Source organism: Anomalospiza imberbis, chromosome 6, assembly GCF_031753505.1.
Source record: "Anomalospiza imberbis isolate Cuckoo-Finch-1a 21T00152 chromosome 6, ASM3175350v1, whole genome shotgun sequence".
NCBI classification, from domain to species: domain Eukaryota; kingdom Metazoa; phylum Chordata; class Aves; order Passeriformes; family Viduidae; genus Anomalospiza; species Anomalospiza imberbis.
The window spans coordinates 37,833,499-37,857,183 of record NC_089686.1 but is presented as its reverse complement, the minus strand read 5'-3'; the positions used below and the strand labels follow the sequence as shown (position 1 = coordinate 37,857,183).

The 23,685-nt window shown below is 38.9% G+C and overlaps 2 protein-coding genes across 3 annotated transcripts in view; both read right to left on the bottom strand.

Moving 5' to 3' along the window:
- OIP5 (Opa interacting protein 5) overlaps positions 1–23,685 on the bottom strand; it is a 273,973-nt gene that overhangs the window by 157,934 nt on the left and 92,354 nt on the right. The window lies entirely within an intron of this gene.
- The window catches only part of INO80 (INO80 complex ATPase subunit), a 66,117-nt gene that overhangs the window by 10,468 nt on the left and 31,964 nt on the right, over positions 1–23,685 (bottom strand). For both annotated transcript variants that reach the window (XM_068193475.1, XM_068193473.1), the window contains 5 exons: positions 23,001–23,178; positions 17,486–17,626; positions 12,389–12,614; positions 7,088–7,215; positions 1,396–1,490 (listed from right to left, as the gene is read on the bottom strand). In XM_068193475.1, the coding sequence (XP_068049576.1) occupies positions 1,396–1,490; positions 7,088–7,215; positions 12,389–12,614; positions 17,486–17,626; positions 23,001–23,178 (768 nt within the window). The remainder of the gene's footprint in view (positions 1–1,395; positions 1,491–7,087; positions 7,216–12,388; positions 12,615–17,485; positions 17,627–23,000; positions 23,179–23,685) is intronic.

Below are 23,685 nucleotides of genomic sequence, written 5' to 3'. Positions count from 1 at the left end.
AACAATACTGGGATGTGTGTATAGACAGTCATCTGAACATGCAGCTGTGATGTGCTTCTGGATATGCCATATGGAAAGCAAAGTGGACAGAGACACAGACTATGTGAACAAATTATCATGCCATAGCTATGTATTTTCAGCACCTTGCACGGACATCCTGCAGAATAGTTTAGTCTCAGTCATGCTTTTTTCCTGGAAATATTTCTCAGAAGTAAATCATGTATAAGAGGAACTCAACTAATATCTTAATAGGAATTCTTGTTTAGACTGGCTGACGTACATTTCAAAGGGATTTCCTGCTGAAATTTTATTTTTCTTCAGTTGCTTTAATTGCTAATAAAACCAAATTCTGTTCATTAGAAAAACCATTTTTTTCACTTATTTTAGTTAAAGGATCTTACAGGAGGGAAGCGTCAGGATTCCAGGAGGGCATCATAACCTGCAAGGAACTTGTTTTTGACACCTGGAAACAGGCAGAAAGAAAGGTACTATATGGTCCTCTCACTTACTTCTGCACATTTCAAGTTCACTAGAAGACTTATCATTGCAACACAGTCCTTCAGGTCTGTCAGCCTTGTGAACCAGTGACCTGAAATGCCTTGACTTCTATCTTCAGCTACAGTACTTTGGGACCATTAACAAGGGAGTTTTCTCAAGTCTAGAATGTTGCTTTCACCCTGCAATAAACAACTATCTATGAACCTAACTCCACTGAAATAGGAAAGTGACCTTCTTACAAGCTCATGTCAACATATAGGAAGGATAACCTTTCTGTGAACTACTGTACCAAAATGACATCGCATCAAGCCATATCTCATGATTAAAAGGAAACTTAATAATCATAACCTTCAATCAAGTAATGTGCCCTGATTCGCTTATTAAAATTGTCAGAATCCATTCAGGTTTACTAAATGAGAAGAGTTACCCTGCTGTTCTAGCTAATAAAATACCCATTTTATCTTTTGTATACTAGTTTAAGGTTTCTTAGTAAAATATGGTTAAATGGTTTGTTTTGCAGAAAACTAGGTCACTTTCAATACTTTAGCATATGCAAGATTTTCAATCTCATCTTTACAGTGTCAACTGCCAAAGCATTTAATAACTATTGGACATTTGCTGCTTTTCTACTGAGCTTCTTTCTAAGCAACAGCCTATTTGGATTGGCAAGAAGTACAAGAGGTGGCTACACTAGAACTGCTTCCTGTACTCTTTCACAGATTTGTATCAACACCACTGACTACTGGTCAGCAAACCACCAAGAAACTGTTTCAGATAAATGAGGTCAATTTGATGTACAGAAAGATAAGTACAAATTTCATTTATTTCCATTACATCTTACACCAATTTCCTAGGTACGTGTATTTTAGCAGGAACACACCGTGGAAACTACATTACCTGTTCTGAAAATCTGCTACCATGTCCCTTCGCTCAGAAATCTTTGAAGAGCCATCCAATCTCATGTAGGTATGTTTCCTATAAACCATGTATTCCTGCAAAGAACATGCACCAAAAAAATACAGTTGTTCTTGAAACTGTTCCATCTTGATTCTTGCAGAGCCCCCCGCTACACACAATAAAAACAGGATTGCTAATTACAACAAGGTTCCATAAATATCATCAACAAATGTTCTGTAAGCAATACTTGATAATAATACAATCCAGAAATTAAAGCTACTCAATCATATATCAGCTTCTGCATTTCCAGCTTCTGCATTTCATGTAAGAGATAAATGACAATGTCAATTCAAAGTTGGGGATACATTTGTTGCCTTTTCCTATAAATAAATAGGTAAACAAAAATCACTAAAATGGGAAGTTTGTTTTTACAAAGTCTAAATTTTTACTAAATCCCAAGTTTTTACTGTGCAAGCAAACCTTTCCAAACAAACCAATTGCACCTGCTTCCTGTCAATTGTATACCATTTGACTGGTGGTTCTAAAAACCTGGTGCTGTATAATGTCTGTCCAGGCTTTATCTCAGCAGTGAAGAGCCTGTGAATCTCTTGCACAGGAGAACAAGGAACATTTACACTGCTGTGTCAGCCCACAGCTCCTGCCAAGCAGTGGAACTGAAACCATTGCCTGAGTGTCGTGGTTTGACATGGAAGTGATTTTTTTTTTTTCAGGAAGTTGGGTCAAACCAATCAGTGGTCAAGTTTGGATATTGGCACCTGAAGTGACCACTGAAGATAGGGATACGCCTCTGAGAACACAGGGGGTTAAAAGCAAGAACTCCCAGGAGCTCGCTCTCTTTGGTTCCGGTCAAGGTGCTGTGCAGACCTCCCCTGCCCAGCCATGGGTCTGGGTGGGGGAGGGGGAGCCATGAGGCCTGGTCGAGGTGAGCTGAGGGGTAGAAGGACTGGAACCGAGCCAGCTCCTGTAGACGGAAGGGTGGAGAGAAGCGGAGATGTCTTTGTCATTCCCCCCCCCAAGAGGGAAGAGACAGAGAGTCCGGACGGCACCTGTAACTTTGCCGGTGCGGAGGAGAAGGAGGGGGGGGGAAGGCGCCCAGCCTTGGCCTTGGGAATCGGCTGCTGGGCAGAGATATCAGCCGTCCAGGGAGTCTGAGCTTTTAACCCTTTCCTGAGAAACGAAGGCTTTGTAAAATATTACTCCTTCTTGATTTGAAGTAGAAGAGAGACAGTCTGGGATCCGAGATGATGGAAGAAGAAATTCTCGAGTTGGAAGGAGACGATGGAGTGGCTTGTGGCTGGACTTCTCTTGTTAGCCATAGACTGAACCAAATTCTCCTAAACAGAAGCTGCAATTAGGGTGGTGCGTTGGTGTGCCAGGAGACCTGTTTCAGTGATTACCAGCAGAGGAGTAGAGAGAAGGTGTGGAGAAGCCCTCTATCTTCAAAGAAGAAGAAGAGGAGAAGAAGACCTCTGTTCTTGGACCCTCAGCCCCAGGGGAAAATGGGGGGGACTGTAGTCCCAAAATGAGAAACTGAACTGTTGTCTCTTTTGGTCCATGGCAAAGCATCCTTAAAGGAGCCCTATGAGCAGTCTGTCCATGCACGGTGGTGAGAGCACTGTGACATGGAAAGGAGAGTGTCACACTGGCAGATTTTCTCCGGGCGGTTGCCATGTGTGACATGGAAACACAAGGGTGGCAATTGTGTTTCCTGGGGGGGGGGGGGGGGGGGTCTGTGGCACAGGAGAGACTCCTGTCTCCCTTGAAAGACTGAGTATTTGAATATCTGAAGGGTGGCAACTTGATCAGGATCCTGGGTGGTGTCTCACTGTTAAGTTTGTTTAGAAATTAGGTGGGAGGAGGAAGGGTGTTTTAGAAAGTCTTCATCCAGGATTTAGTGTTTGTAGTTTTTCTAGTAGTAGTAGTTTAATAAAGTTCTTTCCTTTGTTACTAAGATGGGCCTGCTCTGCTCCTGATCACATCTCACAGCAATTATTTAGAAAAGTATATTTTCATGGGGGCGCTGGCATCGCGCCAGTGTCAAACCATGACACTGAGACACAAATCAAATGGCACCAGTTAGGAATGCTGTAAGCAAAGGCTTTTTCCACTGAGACCCATTTTTCATGCTCTAAGGTTCTCAGTATTTCTTGATACCTGTGCAACTATCAACAACATCTGAATTACATACAAAGCTCAAATAACCACAGACTTTCTCTGGAAAGACATCCTCTGGGGTGCTTAAACAATAGGATCCTTGCTTGGCTGACAAGATGCAACATCTACTGGTTACATGATTTAGGTTTAGGCATACTGGTGCATGAGTCTTTTTGAGTGCAAATGAAGACAGAAAGGAACAGATAGTGCTTTAGCAGCAAAAACTATTGGATTCATCTTACTCCAAGCCACAGTGCTCAGCAGACATAGAACTGATGTGCTGTGGGAACACATGGCAGTGCTTGCACTCTAATGAACCTTCTGACAGTACCATGTCCAGTTCTCTTTTTCACCTATCCTTCAGGGCTCCTGATCCCTTTGTGTTCTGCAGAAATAGTGAAAGAGCTGCCATATTATAAGGAAACTGAGAAAAAAACTGATGCAGAGGAAGCAAGCTTCAACATGAGGCAGATGAAAGAGAAAATTAGGTAAATAAAAGTGTGGAAATGGCCAAATCCAGACTTGGACTACCTCTATGAAGCAGAGCTCATGGCTAGTAGGATTTCTGGAGTACAACAACAGAAGTTCAAAGCAGAGAACAGCTACTTCACTGCACAAACAAATCCAAAATAACTATTAATTTATTCCATTCCTATGACAGGTTTCTGTCATAGAAAGATGAGAGTTGTCTGTTAGGCACTATGCCACCTGTTCTCCAGATTTGATCAATTCTTTTGCTATTATCACAAGAACCTTTTCCTTTCATTTCTTTGTTAATGTCTTTATCTGCCTTTATGATGATTCAACCTTTTGATCTTGAGTTAGTCTTCCCTCATCTGTTAACCATCTTTTCATTATCTGTCTTCTAAACAAAACAGAAAACAACTTCTTTCATTCCATCAGGTGAATTTATCCTTATTCCAGATTTCAGACATTTTCACAAAGGCACAAAGTGCAAAAGAACAAGTTTTTCTACACCTGCAGTACTGGCATTTATTCCCCCAGGGCTGCAAACAAGCTTTGTACATTAGCCCTTAGCTAATCATCTAACAGGTTTTGGTTTGCCTCCATCTACTACCTCTGATCAAGGTGGATACTTCACAGTAGTGTAACAGTGCCCATATGAAATATCCTTTTGCTGTGAACTGGTTTTGTGCAGTACTTTCCCAAATATTAACAGTACGCCTTTCAATTCAGAAAAAAGTTACAAAAAAAAATCCACATTGCAATTCATACTACACTTCTCAGCACTTCACTGTTCTGATCAGTCATAGAAATGCCATGCTTTTAGCTAAAGAAAGAACCCTGATGGCAAAGAAGATATTTAGAAGTAAATATACCTGGTCTCTACTGCAACTGTGGAAGGCTCTTGATGACTGCTCATTTTTCTAGTTCCCCACAAGGAATGATAGAGGGGGGTGGGGGAAGCCTCATAGGGAGGCTTCAAATCTCATTAGGAGATCCTTGTATTAGACCTGCTTGAAAAATCTACCTGCCAGTCTTGTTTAGTGTAAAGGGTCACCAAGCCACCAGAAGCATCAGTCTAAGACAAACAATGAAATCCTTGCAACAAAGCACAGGAAAGAAACAACACATGATGACCTGAGTATGGTAAGAGTGCAGTGCTGCTAAAGCCAGTGCTCTCCTGGGCTTCCACAATGGTACTTTCTCAGGAAAATTTTTTCCCTTCATATTATTTCACAGTCTAAATTGAGTTCCCTTCTGTTTTCACACAACTCATTAACATTTGGTAGAGTATAACCAAGATGTTTTACTTCATGCAGAACATAATTCCACCCCTCATCTCATGAATACAATCTGATTCCCACTGAAACCACTGAAAATTACTCTTACAGAAAAAAGCAATCACATGGAGGAAAACAAACAAAATCTTACAAAGTATGAAATACACATCTGCATGAAGAAACAATATTGAAATTATAATTTATCCTCTTCTGTTGAAAGAAAATAATTTTCCTCTTTGTATTTATATCTGCCATTTCATAATGACTCAACTGCGCAGCAGCTCTTCAGCTGAAGCTACATAAAACAAACATAGTTTTATAACTTTGTAAACAATGTGCTTTGTGCTCTCTGCCCTGCATAGATTACGTTAGTGCAATATAGTCCAAATACTGTTTAAAAAGACATCCTGTGTTTTTTCATATTCAACTAGGCAGATATATTTTGACAGATAGGAAAAAAAAACCAGTTATCTACAGATACACAGCTTTTGCAAGGATTTTCTTATTAATTAGTCCTTACTTGATTTTTAGCTTTCTTAACTTCAGCTTCTGTTACTTGGGTGGGGAGAAAGAAAACCAGAGGACTTAGTAAGTGGCTTATTTGGATACTAAAACACAAGTGAAGTTGAACATTCAAGAGATGGAATAGCAAAATGGTATGCTCATAAGCCTTTCAAATTGAATGCTAAGAGAAAAGACAGGAGCACTAAACACAGCTTTATGAGCTTCATGGTGTAATGCAGGGTATCAACAAACCTACATCATGTCCAATGTTTGCCAAAAAGGAGGCATACAAAGCAATGCCAGGCAAAGTGCCAAAATACAGAATTGCAACCATGCAAGTTCTGTTTTTCCTCACAGCAGCAAAAACAAAATTCAGCATGTGATTTGTTATTGAACTATTAACTGCTGACCTTAAAATACTCTCCTGTTCATACAGAACTCATGACTTAGGCAGCTATTGATTCAGGCTTCTCACTTTTTCTCTTCAGTTTATTGTGGAGAAGACAGTATCCTAGCTCTTTGATGGCACAGCTGCTCATCAAATAAAGATTTTTTTTTTCAGAGGCAGAATATCTGGTTTTAAATTTTAAGTTATGACTTCATTCCTTACTTCTTTCCTATCCTGTATGCCAGAGAACCTCCTGGTGTTTATGAAACTTCTGCAGAGGGATCAGGTAGTAGAGGGAAATGGTAATAGTCTGTGAAATTACAAGCAACATAAACACTGTAAAATTTACCACTGTTCTCCCTCTTCCTTCCAATAAAAAGGCATGCAGGCATCAAATGAAAAAAGAAGGAAGCAGTTCAAACCAGGAAAAGAGGATAATTAAGCCTGCAACCCCTTGCCACAGGGCAGTGCAAATGCTAACACCTAACAAGGTGTCAAGATGCAAATGAACAACTTCATGGAAGAAGAATCCACGTTGGACAACTGAGTATATAGGAAGCACACTTGGTTAAGAAACCCCTTGAACTGCAAACTGCTGGAAATTGAGTGAGTAATGGTGAAGTATCAGCATCCTTGTATTTATTTTCTGCATAACATCTGCTGATATACACTGGTATCAGTAGAACACTAGGATGGACCTTAGGTCTAACTTTGTATAGCAGGTCTTATACTCTCTTATTAATGCATTAACCTCTGGGTATCCTCTGGTAGAGTAATTTTATTTAGGTTTGCTGCATCCAAATTATTGTACTTTCTCCAAAACAGTGTTGCTAAATCTCCATCTTCATAATTTGTCTTCTGTCAGCTATAACTCTCCTACCTCCAGTAAGTCAATCATCCGTGTCATCTGTGAGTAAATGAGAACTCTGTGTCCTTGAGATTTCAGCCGTGTCAATAGAAGATCAAGAGCATGAAGTTTTCCACTGTCAGTGATCAGACTTTCTTTATCTAACAAGAAATAGAAGAAAAGCAGGTGATTAATGATAAAGCAAGCCCAGATATGCAACAAATTATCTTCTAAGTGTTCCTAGCACTTTGCTGCATTATAGTCTCTGAAGTAAGGAGGTGTGATTGAAGAAACTGCAACATCCCTTCTGGCTGATACTTAAAATCACAATGGTGGCAATAATTTTTGTTTGCTGGGATGGGAGCACACCTATATGCTCCACGTGGCAAAATGTCATTACAGACTAGTCTTAAGTATGGACTCAATCCTTTTTTAGACAGCCATATCCCTCATTTAAGGTTTTATTCTGCCCAGGTCAACAAGCACAATATGCCTTGACACTTGAAGAAATATTTTCCACTAAATACGTGAAAATGCTGTCCTTTGCACATTTGCTGCTACCTGCTGCTGAGCTTTAGACTTATCCTCCACAAATCAAACCTCTCACCTTCCCAGAAAAGAAGAACAGTTGTCTAGGTCACTGTAAAACAACAACCACCTCAACAGCACTGCCTTGAATCATTCCCTGCCCTCTCCTTTTTTTCTTCTTTTGTTTTGTTTAAGAAATGCTTCCAGATGGCAATCTTTTCAGTCACTTCAGATTTTATACTTCATGTCCTCTCTATTTCAGCACTGCTCATGAAGTATTTTTCAGGAAGGAGATCTTCCTGTTTGTACATTCTGTACATAAACTTCAGTAAACAATGCGTTACTGTTGAAAGAGGATGAAGAGAAATTTTCTTCCAAAAATTATCTGTTGGAAAGGCCATTGATGATTCTCTATTCTTCTGGATGTCTGAACTTAGGTTTACAGCCAAAACGGAAAGCTGACAACTGCAGATGGTGAGGCTAGTACAGAACCCAAGTATTTTCAGCATGTCTAGCAGGTAATGTTCTCTAATGTCTAGCAGGTAACACTGTTGCACACTTCCTGCTTCATAGAATGAATTAACTCATGGGCTGAAGGAAATTCAGCTTTCTGTAAGGCAGTTAACTGGCTTGCCCAATATCCCAATTAAAAAAAAAGTTATATACAAAATTAATTCTTTCATCTGACCACCATGCATTTTAATATAACCAAAGCAGGTTTATAGTAGTAGAAGAGAAGAGCACAGATCACATAACAGCACTCCTAAAAAGGTCTTACAGCCGGCAACACAGTCCATGAGTACCAAAGTGATGTAGTAGACGTGCAGTGATGTGGCAGAGTAGTAAGAGACTCCCGCAAGTACAGCTATGGGCTTGCTGGGAAAAGCAGTAATGCAGTTGTTTTCTTTCAAAAGTATCTTTAGCTTAAATATAAATAATGGACTTGATGCTGGAATTCACATCAAAACATCAGAAAATGCAACCAACCATCTCCTTTCTGAAATTCAAAAAATTGTGAGTTTCCATATGGTTTAAAATAATTAGCTATTCCACTTGCTCCATAAAACAATGCTGGGAATGCTCTCTCCTATGGCAATTTTAGAGCCATGCACCTGTAATTCACTAGTTGAGAATCCAAGACAAGACAGGTCTGCTCTTTCTTGCTTGTCTGCCTATCTAGACAGTGACTGTATTTCCTCCTTTTGCCCTCCTTTTGGCAGTAATGGTATTGCTCTGCCAGGAGCAAGTACCACACCACTGCTTAAACTGTTAGCAACTACCTTAGGGAATCCATTAAGTGGAGAGCCGAGCCTAGGAAATACTGTAAGCAAACTCAAGCCCACACATCAGGCTAGCATTTGTTCTACGTGTAACATAATGTATAATGATGCACTCATCTCTAGAACAGCATTCGGTCTCAATTATGTATAAATCATTAATAGCTTCATGCATTCTTCTAAGCAAAACCAAATTTTCAACTTAGGCAATTAAGTAAAATGGAAATTACTTACAGCTACTTGGTTTTAAAATACACTTACAGAAGCCAAAGCCTTTGTTCAACAGCAGTATTTACTCTTTATACAAAATGTTATTATTCCCCTGAATTATAAATACAGCCATGACACTCTGCTTTCATTCTAATTGGTCAGCTTGCTATTTCAGAACAAACTATATTGAGTGAAGCTACATGAAAAGTCTAGATATTTAATCTAGATATAATGACAAACTAACATAGTTATTAACCAAAAGCTATCTAACTGGGAGAAAACTCAGACAACCAACAGGGTCTCTTCAAAAGTTAGTGTTGAGAAGATCAGATTAACATACTAACAAGTTTCCAAAAACAAAATGCTACTCTTTTTCCCACAAAGGCACCAATAGGCCGAATAAACTGGAAATGATGCGTGTCCTCTGCTGCTGGCTCCTGAAGTCTCCATTGTGTAAGGTACTATTTTTAAATTGCAATGAAATGCAAATTACAAGTAAAGAATTTATTTGCAGATGATCTGGAAAGTTAGCAACTTGTTGACAGTTCATAAGTCATCCAATAGCTCAGCAGTAGAGCAGACTGCACTGGTGAGAAATTTTTGACTTTTTTGAGGAGAGCAAAACAGTACTACCAAAAAAGAGATTTATCATCTCTGGAAGAGAAAATAATTTGTCCTTAACCTGGCACCTTTAAGAATGCTATCCTGATGCCATTGTGTTTTCCAATATCAAGTTTTTTTCCATGCTGAAAGCCTGCCACCTAGTGCTTCAGACAACAAATTCTGGAAAACGGCAACAGAAAATATACTAAACTCATGCCATCTTCAGAAAACACTAGAATTATTCAAAAGAAAAAAAAACTCTGTGTCTTCCACCTCCACTTCTAATTTTCTCTTACCTATGAGAAGAAAAAAAACGATTACTTTTTTAAAGAGGATTTCCAAAATTTGCAGTTCTACACATTTTTACGTTTAATGATCAGCAACAACTTCAAATGACAAATTCTTCAGATTTTTTTTTTTGTTATTTAAAAGGAACTTTTAAAACTTTAAGTCAGTCAGGAGATAGAGGTCCTCTAGTGCACTGTCAAAGAGCTCTCCCTAGGACAAAATTTTTGGGTTCTTCAGCACTGTATGAAATAAACAAGAAAAAGGAATCAGACCAAATGGCTGTCAGTCTGAAAAGAAACCAAACCCAACTGCCTCCAGCCATGCTAGGATGTGGACATAAATTATCTACAAGGGGATACAGTGGGCCTGGGAAGAATAGTTAGAAATTATTATGACTCAGAATAACCTTTGTCAGGAGCTCTGGCTGATGACTGTAGCTAGGCTCAGCGCTCTCTGGAGAATGAGAAAAAGTGCCTCTGGACATGCAAAAAGCAGAGGAAAGAGAGATAAAGCCTGGGCTCCAGTTGACACCCCTGGTTCCCCTCCTGACGGCACAATGGGGTCAGTGAGGAGCTAGCTGGCTCTCACAGTAAACAGCCAGTGAGGCCGGTGCTTTTTATCGATACTAAAAGGACTCAGACACTTCCTGCCATTTAATCCAGGACCATTTTTCTTTCAAAGAACAGGAAAAACCTCAAGAGATTCCCACAGTGATCACAGCTGAGCCTGCTGCCAGGGTACTGGGAATGCCGAGTCCGGGAGAGGACAGATCGGGGTTTAGGAGACAGAGGTGGTGTCCCCCTTTTCTTCTTGTCACCTATTTGCCACAGACCTTCACAGCAACCGTTCCATTTGACATTTGCTACTTTAGCCTTGCAAATGGTTCCTTCAGTACATCACTCACTTTCCGAAAGGCATGGTGCCTGTTTCTGCACCTATGAACACAGCTGTTCTGTTGTGATATGTGCTCTCTCCTCTTAGAGTAAGTTTAGGTTTGAATGCTACTTTTCACTTAATTAAAACACAGCTGTACAAAACGACTTTTTTACTCCACTTCTAGGTCCACTTCCTAAACTGAGCCAGTTTTATGTAACACAGTCATCCCAACCTCCTTCTCAACCAAATTCTGTTGTGCTTTGTCAACAGTTTGCCCAACCTTGCACCTATTATTTAACTTCTGAAAGTTTCTTGTACCCTACATCTTTATTCCTCTAAATGATTTTGCTGAGAACAAAGTCCCCAGCTTAAAATGGAAGCCTTAAAATGGAAGAGAATGCAGCCCTGTCTCTTTTCTGCATTGGCTACTTTTCTGCATTTCTCTATCCATGTCCTCTAGCTTAATTTATCTCTTCAATACTTCCCATTTTTCTGCAACAGAGATTCATTTTCTTTTTCCAAATAACCAGCAAACAATTAAGAGAATTGCTGAAGAAATTATAAAATCATCAGCTATGACTGAGTATTAATCCAGTGCAAGCTCATGAAAAATGGTTTCTCCATTACTTAGGCACAAACATGCATGTGCTTCAAATTACTCCACACACTTATGAAGGAACCTTCTTAAACCGGACTGTAGCAAGCCAAAGGCCATTTTCCTTTTACTGTACTAACTTCCCCTGCCAAACATCCTTGACCCAAAAGGGTCTGGGAATAACTTTGCATCTGGCAGTGTAAGCTGTTTTTCCTTGTGGCTGTCAGATCTCTAGTACTTTCTGCAGAATTCTGCTTGCAGCTCAGGACCATCTTCTGACAGCTAGAGCATGTCTGGCCCATGAAAGTCACTGCAGTACTGGCAATCAAACCCTATGACATCTTGGATTATTTTAGTCTAATTCTAAGAAAAAACAGTACATTTATTTTACTGGTACCTTTTTCCCACTTTACATGGAAATATGACTAACAATCGAAATTCAGTAAATCCCTCATGCCTTATTTTCCAGACTAATTTCCTCTGAACTTGGTCCTCAAACCTATCCTTCTCATGGCAGACTGCTACAAGTAATTTTAACCTTTTCACCGTGTAGATCAATAAAACATCTTTTAGGACAATATGAAGCTCTTCCAACACCTTAGGAGGCAAGGTACGTCTCTAACTTTTCATGCAATCTTCCTATCTCCAGCCTCAAAACAGTATTTGGTTGTGAGAGCAGACTGTGCTCTAGTAAGCAAGTCTAACTCATTACAGTCATTTGGAGGACTGACACGCAAAGGGAGGCTTGTAAGCATTAGAAAAACCTGTAATATATGTTTTCAGTACCCATCAAAGATTTACTTCAGAAAGAGGATGCAAAATTATGGTGTATTTTAAGACACCAGCACACAACCATCCCCAAGCCTTCAAAAAGCCCACAGCCAAGCATAAATTACCACAAAATAACAGATGTCCTTATTTATCTCATCTTCATTTCACTACAACCTCCAAACTTACCTGGTATCCTGATAAAAGACCAGCCGTTCTGAGGCCTGATCCCTAATAGCCCTCCTGGATGCTCTGGGAAGAACTGGGAGCACTGCTTCAGCCAGTCAGCTGCTAGCTCAGGGGATCCATGGAGTACACACTGCTTTGCTTCAAGGCTTCCTCCTTCCTTTAGTGCCCTGCGCTCGTATTCTGCACTTCGGTCATTGCAGTAGAACTCCAGTGGCACAGCTGTTACCTACAAGTAAAATAATGATAATCAATATTCTTGTTCATATTTCTTCCTGTCCCCAAATCCCCAGCTCAAGTACCTTACCACAGGATCAAATTTTAAAAGTCAAGTCATTATGAAATGTAGAAACAGAAAACAATCCTTGGTTGAGCTTAAACCAAGCAGAGATGCAACATCTCCCCACACCACAAAAAACACCATATGAACGACCAGGCACAGCAAACCTGCCTTTTGATAAACTATGCCTTCTGCCAACTGCTACACAACTGATAGCAAAGCTAGAAGAGCAATATCCTTGCCCTACCTCTCCTTTTGCCAAGATTTATTTATTTTTAGTTCCACCCTTCACCATCAAGTATTTATCTCATTATCAGAAATTACACATATTGTCCTTAACAGAAATTCATGTGATAATTCAAAATTAGGGTGATTCATAAATTAGAAATGGGAAAAAAAGGAACAGCATATTTCTTGGACTTTACAGCTGCTTTGAATGAAGTGGGCCACGGAAACAGTATTCTTTTTTCTTGTGGCATTCTATGAATCTTATGCCCTATTACCTGTTTCAGTATATACAACCCAGCTGGACAGACCAGCGTTGCAAACACGGGAAGTGTGATTTCACGCCATGTGAGCTGTTCTGGAACAGCTCCATCAGTTTAACTCTCCCTTTTCTGCCCCATCCACCCAAATCTGTACAGAGTGGAAGGTGCACATGAGCCAAACAGCTGAATGCCAATGGTTGCAAGGTGCTAAAGAAAAACTCTGCTCCAGCAGACAAGGCTGGATTTTGTAAAATCTGCAGCTTTCTCATATCTCTTCCTTACCTCAACAGGACAACAATCAAAAGTGAAACTGAGCCATGTTACACAACAGGACAGACTACTCTGCTGGATTTAACTTCAGCTCCTTCACCAGGAGTTAAATACCATGATCCAAAGTAAACACAATCACAACACTTTAATGCAAATATAAATGCAAAACAATTCACTGTCTAGCACAAGATTAAAAAAAAAAAAAAAACCACTCACAATAGATTACCAACTTCTTTCTACATTTTCTGAATGCAAGTCTGTTTTGGGAAAGCATTCTGGGGTGTTTACAAAAACTATTTATAACCAAGTTTACAAAAGAAAGCCAGTAGAAGCATTTACATACTATCTAAAAACTTAATAATGCGTCACAAACTCACATAGAAATGAAAACAAATTTTACTATTAAGACAACCTTACAATACAGGCTAGTAACAGAGAGATTTGAAATGCCATGACAATTTCTTCAGAAATGTAAGAAGCAAACGTATCATTAATTTAGGAGTCATTGTTGTTTTTATTTCAGAAGTACAATGAAAAATCCCCCATGTACAGTCATCTAAGTTAAAAACATTGTCATGAATCCTAAGTGTGCAAAATGACACTCCCTCCAGGACTATGAAAAGCAATGTAACAAATGAACAACAGAGAAAATCAAGCTTGTGAGAGTTTTCACATTTAAATGAGGCAAGTGGGGCTGCATAGGAAGAAACAGTACAGGAGGTCTATAGGTTTTCATGGTGAACACTAAGCAGTGGACTTCCTGCAGAATTGAGATGGGGTGGGAAAGGGAATTAGGGTGATAATGGGACATCTGAATCATTAAACACAATAAAAGAATTCTATTTGTATTGCAGATGAAAAGCTTCTATATTTGAAGGGGGTTTAAATTTTTGTTCCAGCTTACTCTGTTGTGATAAAACTGCTATATCGAGAATAATACAGACAACATTGTATCATGCAAATGAGAATATTTTAACAGCTTGTCTAAATGATAAGCAATAGATAGTTTAATTATCACCAGTTTTAAACATTGCACTTTAGAACTGAAAGGTAAGGAGAGCAACCCGTACCTCAGGACTGCCTGGCATCTTAGATGTTGGCTGTACCTCTCTGAACATTTGTCAGCTAACTCAAAAGTAACAGGTATTAAGCAAGGTTTCCTAGCTGGAACTGTGGCCCAGACCAGTTTCACAGGAGTTCTTCTCATAGGAATAAATTAATCTCATAGAGACTTCTATTTACAAGGGCCAAACAATTATTTAAGCAGATTAATGAGCACAGTTGAAGCACTTAAAAAAAAAAAGGCAACAAAAAAGCATACACAATCTTTGCAATAATGGTAAAGCCATTGATTTTCAAGATGCCAAGAAGTATTTTAAAATCTGTCTATGGGTCTTACACACAACCACACAAAACACTGCAAAGTGAAAACAGGGTGTGTTAAGACTTTGAACACATTTCACTACCTAAAAGGTACTAGAGTTGCTGCTATCCTGTACTGCCACCTGCAGTCAAAGCATATGTTTGACCTTTAGGAAAAAGGGCAAAACCTCTTTCAAAATGCAAAAAGTTCAAAATGCAAGCAAGTTCTGTCACCTGAGCACTGCTATAAACCACAAACGATGGTACAGACTTAGGTTGTTTAAGAGACACTATTCACCATCACATTTCAGTTCATATTTCTACACCAGACAGACTGGAACAAAAACTGTTTTCAAGCACAGACAACTTGCCATATTGATTTCCAGGACGTAGATTTTCCACCCCTAGAACAGGCAACCACTACACACAAAACAGAGCAGACTAACTTCTGACACATAAACTTATCCTATCTTCTGAAAAGAATACACAGATTTGTAAACCAGGATTTTTACAAGACAAACAAAATCAGAAGATTCTACAAGCCATGTTTCAGTAACACCTCAACCTAAGGAAGAACTGGTAGGAGACAATCTTGGGACAAACTCTGTGTACCTCAGTGCTATTTCTACACTAACAAGAACCACTCTTCCTACATATCCCGTGCAAAACTGATTGACCCCTGAGGACCTAAGCCTATCTTTACCATCAGTTCCTTTTTTTTCAGAACGCGAGCACATATTTCTAGGGTAGAGTCCTGTATCTTTTCCATGCCCTTACGAGTGAAAGCAACGCTTTTCTGAAATGGACAAAAAAAATCTTTCATTCAAGTTTGTTCACTCTTTTCTTTATTTTGTCACGGTGCATTTTTTTCAAATTTTTCTCCCCATAGGTTTTTTTTTGTGGTTTTACTCATAACAAAAGGTAGAGCACAGTCCTTAGTACTAAATCCTCCTCTGTCAACACATTATTGTCAAACTGATTGATTGTAAGAGTCATGGTTCAGAAATACATCAAAAATGCAGTGATAGGGATGTATGAATGCATTTCCACCCTAAATTAAACAACTTAGTTTAGCTAAGGCAATTGTAAAATGCTTCCTGCATTTTTCTTCATGCAAAGTTAACTTTTCAGACATTGTGAGATGACCAAAATGGCTTCAGACAATATTCCAGTGTGTAAGAAATCTATTGAAATTAAACCAAACAGTATTATTCAAAATAATTAACTTCTTAATGACAATGCAAGATCCATCCTCCAAGTTACGTTTTTTATGACTGAGACCTGTCTGTACTCATGAACACTGCCTGCATAGAAAGAAGACTGACTCCCTCCCCCAGCTGCTACATAAACATACACTCCTATTTCTATAATTTGCTCCATTAACTTCCCAAAATTCATCACAGGTCAAACAGCAACAGAAGGCTATAGTTTCTGGGAACATAAGTGCTCTTTCTGCTTTTTCAGGTCTTCTAAACTCCTGCCAAAAGTTTCTAAGAAGCATAAAATTAAATCTTTGTACTCCTAGAAAGAAAAAGCCATGTCTACTCCTAATCATTTTTATACACCAACCAAACCAAAGCAAGTAACTTTTTTCACTAGAATAAATGTCAGATACAATTTCTTTTCACCTTTCCCCTCATTTGTAGCCTTCTAAGCCCCTATCCACCCTTTCTGCTATAGGGAAGCAATTCAACATATTCTTCATCCATGATGCAATCTAGGTACAGAGAGGGACAAATCAAAGGAATCTGAAGGTGAAGTGGTCTTCACAATTTACTCTAAGAATACTCTTGTTCTCCAGCAAGGCAGTACAATTTTAACAGGGAGGTGACACATGACTTTGAGCAGTTCAGCTGGATTCCCAGCCCTAGAGCTACTGACACAGATAAATTCAGCTTGAGCAGCAGCAGGTAGGTAATGAGCTTGCATTCGTGAGGTCTTGCTTGCCATCCACCCTTCTCCAGATGCAAAAGCATAATTGCACATCATTTGATGAGGCCTACAGCAGTAACTTCAACAGTGACTAAAGAATGTAACATCTGGATTGTCTGGTAATAAAACTGTATTTTGTCAAGATCCAACAACATGGAATGCAATAGCCATAGACCTAATGAAGGTCTCTTGCGTCAGCCAGGAAACTTCAACCAAATTAATTTCAAGATTCATTTAATAGAGGATGGAGAACCCCATGCAGTAGCACTAACTATCCAAAAGACCTAGAAAATGCCAACTTCACTAATCCTTATATACTGCAATTTGGTGTTTCCCCTCTGGAGCATAAGAGAGAAAACAAACACCCTTTTCAAAAAAGTATTACTTCCCAGCTCTCTTCTGTCCTCAGAGTTGGCCAAACAATCACCTCATTCTGTGGTGATGACACCTAAATCTCCCCCTTGGATTATCAATTAATAATTTACTTTAATATCTCTTCTATAATTGCTTTAGGTATTAGGAGAGAAAGTGAAATCTTAGAACAGCTCCTGATGGGTGCATCTTACAACTTTCCTTTTCCCCTCAGTACACATTGCACTCACTTCCCCTACGAAAAACCACTATTGAATACCATAGCAAAAGGATATCCTCACAACCGTTTTACCCAACCAAAAGAAAGTCATATATCATTGTGTTCCTAAGACACAATTCTACCAAGGTTTAAAACACAATAGAAAATACATAATTTACAACTTAACTTGGACTTACCCGTGGACTGGCTATGCACAGGAAGGACGGCAGCTCAGTCACCTGGCAGCATCGTACACATGAGGTAGCTGATCTCCTTCTATATATGACATGGTCTGAATAGCCAGTAACTGCTTTACAGTGGCTGCTGAACAAAAGGTTCTGAAAACAAAATTAAAATTAAGAGGTTAATGTCCATGAAGAAACACTCCTCTCAAATCTTGTATCCACCCATGAGAAAGACCGACAAACCACATTCCATACACATTTCTCTTTGAATAAGGAAAATTCTACACATCTTCTGCAGTGAATATGTGAAGAATCTTTGTGTAATTATCAGAACATTCAAATTCAGAGATATTTGCAATCAGAATAGATCATATCAATACTTGTCTTGATGCTCAGTTGGAACCAGAAACAAGTTTTTCTGCCTTTGAACCTCCTGACCTTAGCTTTTCTAATGAAGGCAGTACAGGAATATTCTAGTAGGTCTGATGTTCAGGGTGTTTTCTACCTACTCATTTAACTATTCTGAGTTAAAATTAAATTTTGCAGAGAGAAAAACATTAAGAATTGAAATAAGGCTGGATTGGTATCTTTAGACTTGCATCTTCTCCAACCTTTTTCTTCTTTCCTGTGCAAGAGTGCTCTAAATTTTATCCTGAAGATTTTAAAAGTGCTAGTATGGTTACACACATGAACAAATTCATGTTTAAAACCTGGAATTTGCCAAAATGTCCTTTTGATACAGAAAAATATACTGAAAAATATACTGACTCAGAAGTGGGGATACTCAGATGACAGTACAGTTTAAAGAAAGGAAAGTTGTTTGAAGATGCTCAGCTCTTCATAGAAAAATAACAAAATATCAAAAAATTAATTTTTCTTTGCTTGCATCAATTAATTGTTCCTTTTTAATTGTAAATATCTGCATCAAACAATTAAATAAAATGCTTCTAGACAAAGCCATTTCTGCCACTTAGCTTTTATTGACTCTTCTATATTCATAAAGATCAATAGTTCTATATTATAATTGTTTCCTATAGTATGCAGAGCATTATTCTGCACGCAGTAGGAAACTAGCAATAATTTTAGAAGCATTAAGAGGTATACCTCTCACTGCCATAGGACCACAGGATGAGCCCTCCTGGCAATTCCAGCACTTAAGTAAAAGGTAAACAGGATCTCAAGTTTTGGTATTTTTCTGCCCCAGTTCCTAATGCACCAAAATTAATGGCATGCTACTTTTACTTTACAGAGCCTCCCAATTTTATGAAATCCCAGTATATGAAGTTGTAATCATCCAGATATATGATAGAAGCAGACACCCTGTATAGCATGTCGTACATTGGATATATGCATTTCTGTGTATGTCAAAAAATGCTAGAAAACACCCACAGCAGGAGTCTATTATGGATCGTGCATTCTGGGCCCTTTCATTTCCATTCACTGGGCAAGACACAGATGGCAAGCACCTATCATTTGGAACCTGCCGACAAGAGAGGATAACAGTCTGACTGTACACGCATGCCTGGACTACCTGCACTCAACCCTAGCCCCTAAGCACGTCTTTTGGCTGCTGCCAGCAAGACTTACGGGCCGGAGCTGGCAAAAATAAAGTTCATACTCTGACCGAACATTTCCTCCTTCATATATGTGAGCCAAGAGCCGAAAGCTGAAATTAGTTTTTCACTGACACTCAGCAAAGCTATAAAGTACAGGCCAAAGCTTGGCCCACTCTGGATAATGTGAAGTGATCCCAAAAACAGGCTCTCATTCAGCTGACAACTCTTAATCAGTAATGCTGGCTTAAGCAACAACTACGTCACATATTTTCTTCAGTCCTCACAGAGCCCCTTCTTGTTGGCAAGCTGTCTTGTATTCATTAAGATGCTGATCAAGATGAAAAAAAAAACCTTGCCCCTCTGCTCAAAGTGAGTTTTGTGACGTGCTTCACCACCTGGTAAAACAGGCCATGTGCTGAAGCAGAGTTTGGGACTCACACTGCTGGGAATACCTGCCTGTGGACAATGGATATGAATACTGGCTTACTCATCTGAGAACAGAAACAGTGGCAACAGAACATCAACACTGCTGCTAAAAAGGGCAAGTCCTTTCCCATGATGTATTTGTGCCGCTTCCTCTCCAGAAGCCTATTTGGCTACACATCTGATCCAACAAAAAATTCAACAGCCATGAAAATACAAGGTTTTCTGCAGTTGGCTCATACAAGGATGTGTTGGGGTATGCCTCCATCAGCAGACGCAGGGTTCCACTGCTGAGAGTAAAGAAAGGACAGCAAGAGTTAAAAGGGGGAAGACTGAACAACTGCTCCAGCTCAAAGCCTCTCTCTTCGGCACCCCTGGACCCCACACTGGGAGTACAGCTGATTTTATGAAGTAGAATCATCATTGCAGGCAGTCACAAGAGCTTTCTGATAAGTCTTATGACAGCAAGCACTGATGTACCGATTGTGGCCCTGGTCAATAGAGGGGTTTTGTAATTATTTACTGGAAAGTCAGAATACAAAAAATGGATAGAAAGGAAGTTAACAAACTGTAATTCCCAACCTATACAAGTTTGTTATTTAATTCTCTTTTAGAAAACAATATCAAAGACCCATTTAAGATTACTTTAGGGCCATTGAAGTACCTAGGAGGAAACAAATAAAGCTTCAAGAAGGTACCCAAAATAAGAGAAAAATAATTGTACCTGGGCATTCATTTGCTTTGAGTGCTAGATTCATGTGTACAAACTATGAGTGGGTCACATAAGAAACATCCCTCTGAATTCTGACATCTGTTAAGTATTCTGCAGCTGTTAAGTATTCATGAATGGAGCAGTCACCAGATATAACAGGGACAGTGGAAACCCATCAGCTTCCCATCAACCACACACAGGGAAAGACTGGGTAAAATTACAGAACTGAACACAGCCACAGCTCTGAAATGGCTCACGTACTTTAATACAACAAAGCCAAAAATCAAAGAGGAAGATTGTTAAAAGCCACGAATGTACAACTATGCACTCCAAAGTAAGTCTTGAAAGAGGGTCTCCTATACTGCAAATAGAGCTGCACATAAATATGGTTGATTGCTACCAACATCTTAAGCCCATTAACACTCCGAAATTTTTAATAGAAATAAAACTACAAAAGGAAAGGAGGGAAGGGTTTATGTAAACAGAGCAGATTTTATATTCATTTAATTCAATGCATACAAATTAATACATATCATGTGGAGGTGTTGAGCAGGGACAATGAAGAGACTTCACATTCTACAAGCAATTTCTGTATTTACATGATTAAACATATCTTTAGACACATGTTACTTCAATTTCAGAAATATCCATTAAAAATAAATGTGTTTCTTTTTCAACTGACTTATTTTCATGCTTTGTCTCTTACATCGGAAATGCTGATCTGAGCAGTTAAGAAAAGCATTTCCAGATTTTTACCATTTCCTTTTTCCTCTTTTCTCACCCTCCTCATTCCCTACACGTTACTGTCTTATGAAGTCCAAGAGGAAGCCTTGGGGAATGTTACATTGAAAGCTTCTCCAATTTGTGCTAAGGAAAAAGTTCATTTCACGCACAATAATGAGAGTGCTAAATGACAGGCATGTAAAGGGCAGCTTGATTTTCAACTCTCCTTCAGGTTTTGAACTCACTAACCACCCTTTTTTTTTAATGTGTTCTAAACATAGGCTCTGCAAACAAAATTCTGTAAATACAGCTTATTTTAAAGTGACTGCGGGTAGTAATTTGTCTAACAGGAAGGCTAGAAAACAGCTTTAAAGTATCTGTCATAACTGCAGGGCTATTCTTCCTTTAGATTTACTGGGGTTATCACAAATGCACTGTATTGCACACACGGATGAACTCTGCTCCTCAGCTGGCTTTTTCCTGTATTGAACGTTATTAGTCACAAGAGTCATTAGTTACACACAGTCAACAGCTCTGGGAACCTCTAGGACACAAGTATTGACATCCTCAAAAAATAGAAATTTTTTGGAGAAACCAAATTAATGTTTAAATCTTGCTAGACTGTGGTATAGGTGGGTCTGTAGCTTATCCAAATGGTTTGCATTTAATCATTAATATTAAAACCTACACATGTATATTCCACATCTTACATTTAAAATCCACAATCTTAATCCGTCTTCTGTCCTTCAGAAAATCTAATGATTTTCATTGTGATATTTATACACACCAAACCAAGAGCTATGTAAGGACTTAGATCATCTTTCTACATATGTAAAAATGAATGCTACCTTCTCTAAGTGCACACAACTTCTGATACCATCTTCTTTATTGCCACACTTACGACACCACACAAACTCTCCTTAACCATACCAACAAGAGGACAGAGCTACACTACAGTCTCAGAGATAAGCACTGCAAGCACTATAGAAAGAGCTGACTGTAATCTTAAAAAACTAACTGAAAGTAAATTCATATAGCATAGAGATTTTACCAAGCTAGACATGGAAACACGGACTACTGAAATACCAGCACAGCCAGAGTTAACAGGCACACATTCACTTGGCTGCCTCTTTGTTTGATAACTAGGAGGACTCATTTTGTTGGCTTTGCTGTTAACGCTGCAAAACATGACACCAAGTCCAAGGTTGGTTTCCTACTGCTTATGCGTCTTCAATTTCAACTTCCTCTACACAATATTCAATTGAATTCTGGCTATCTCCTTTCCCCTTCCAGACTCAAGAGCAGAAGCAATATTCCCTAGAGAAATCTGGCACAATCTCACTGTTTCAGAAAAGATTTTTTTTACTGCATATCTGCTAACTGCCCTAGATGTTTTCCTGACTCCGCTCTAGCACTTCTGTGAACTTATTTCCCAGTGAACTGAATCAATGGAGCCTTAATCTAACTCAGGAAATCAACTGCAATTTAGTAACAAAAAGGCAAAATCTTCACACATATCCTAGGCCAAAGATTAACAAAAATGATCTTGCATTACACAGTAATTTGAATACATCTGATCTACCAGACAGTAGCAGAAGCAAATTTCAGAGTAGAAATACAGCACTGAAAATGCTTGTTCACCAGCTATAAAACACTGTCAGGCTGGTCTCTGTTTTCCCCAGCTGCTGCGAGAATGTATTGAATTGGACAAGAAAAGAGTAGTTTCAGCCAGAAAATGAGCATTTTGCATGTAAAAAACATTACAAAACTCTTAAGCTTACATATAGAGTCTATCCCTGACAAATCATGAGTCTAGTTCTGTTGCTCCTGTATCTACTTTTGGTGCTCCAGTAATATTCTGAAGTCTTCTAAGTCAACTGATTTATTCATTACATCATGTTTTGAAATGTAATGCCACATGTGAAGGAGATAGGGGTTAAACTATTTTTCTGTTCAGCACTCTCAAGTCTCTTAACTGTATCTAAAAAAGCAGACAGTATCAACATCCCGTTATCGAATCTGTTTTCCCTGTTTTGTAAGGAGAGAATGGTTTTCACCATTTCTCACTCATGAGGATTTGCTACTGTCTCCAGATCACAGAAATTTTGCTTACCTGCAACAAAGTGCAGCTGTGCAAGTTAGGGAAAGACAGTGGGAAATTTACATCAAGCAAGAAATCCCTGTTCCTCAGAAAACATGACCCCTGCTCTCTGTCCTCTTCAGTCTCCATCCAGGAGCGCATGTGATGGAGCCTGTAGGATGCTTTCAGAGACAGGAAAAGAGCTAACCATCTGAAAGAAAACCACAGGAGATGCATTTATTCACTGCTTTGTGAAAGAAAGGCTTGAATATATTTACAGCATTAACTGTGTCTGACAGAAATGGGATTTTTGTCAGAATATCAGACTTACAGCATCCTGCCTTAAAGAAAATAATTTCTGATAGACATCTTGAAATGTTTCTTATTTCATTTTTTTTCTAAGGTGGCTTAACTGAATCTAAGTGATTAAATCAGGATATACTTTGAAGCACTTAATCTAAAATGGTCAAGCCCCAATTAGCCACTACAATTTAAAATTGCACTGACTTCTCTGTAAATTACATATAAATTATTCATAACAACATGTGTAATGAATTCAGAATTTATCATAAATACCATTGAGACACATCAAGAGAAATCTGAAATATGTTACTGAAGTGCAGTCAAGAAACAATAATTCAAAATAACTAGAGCAAAAAAAAAATTACACTTAAAAAGCCCTAAAGCAGAACATCTCTATTCAATAATACTTACTTTT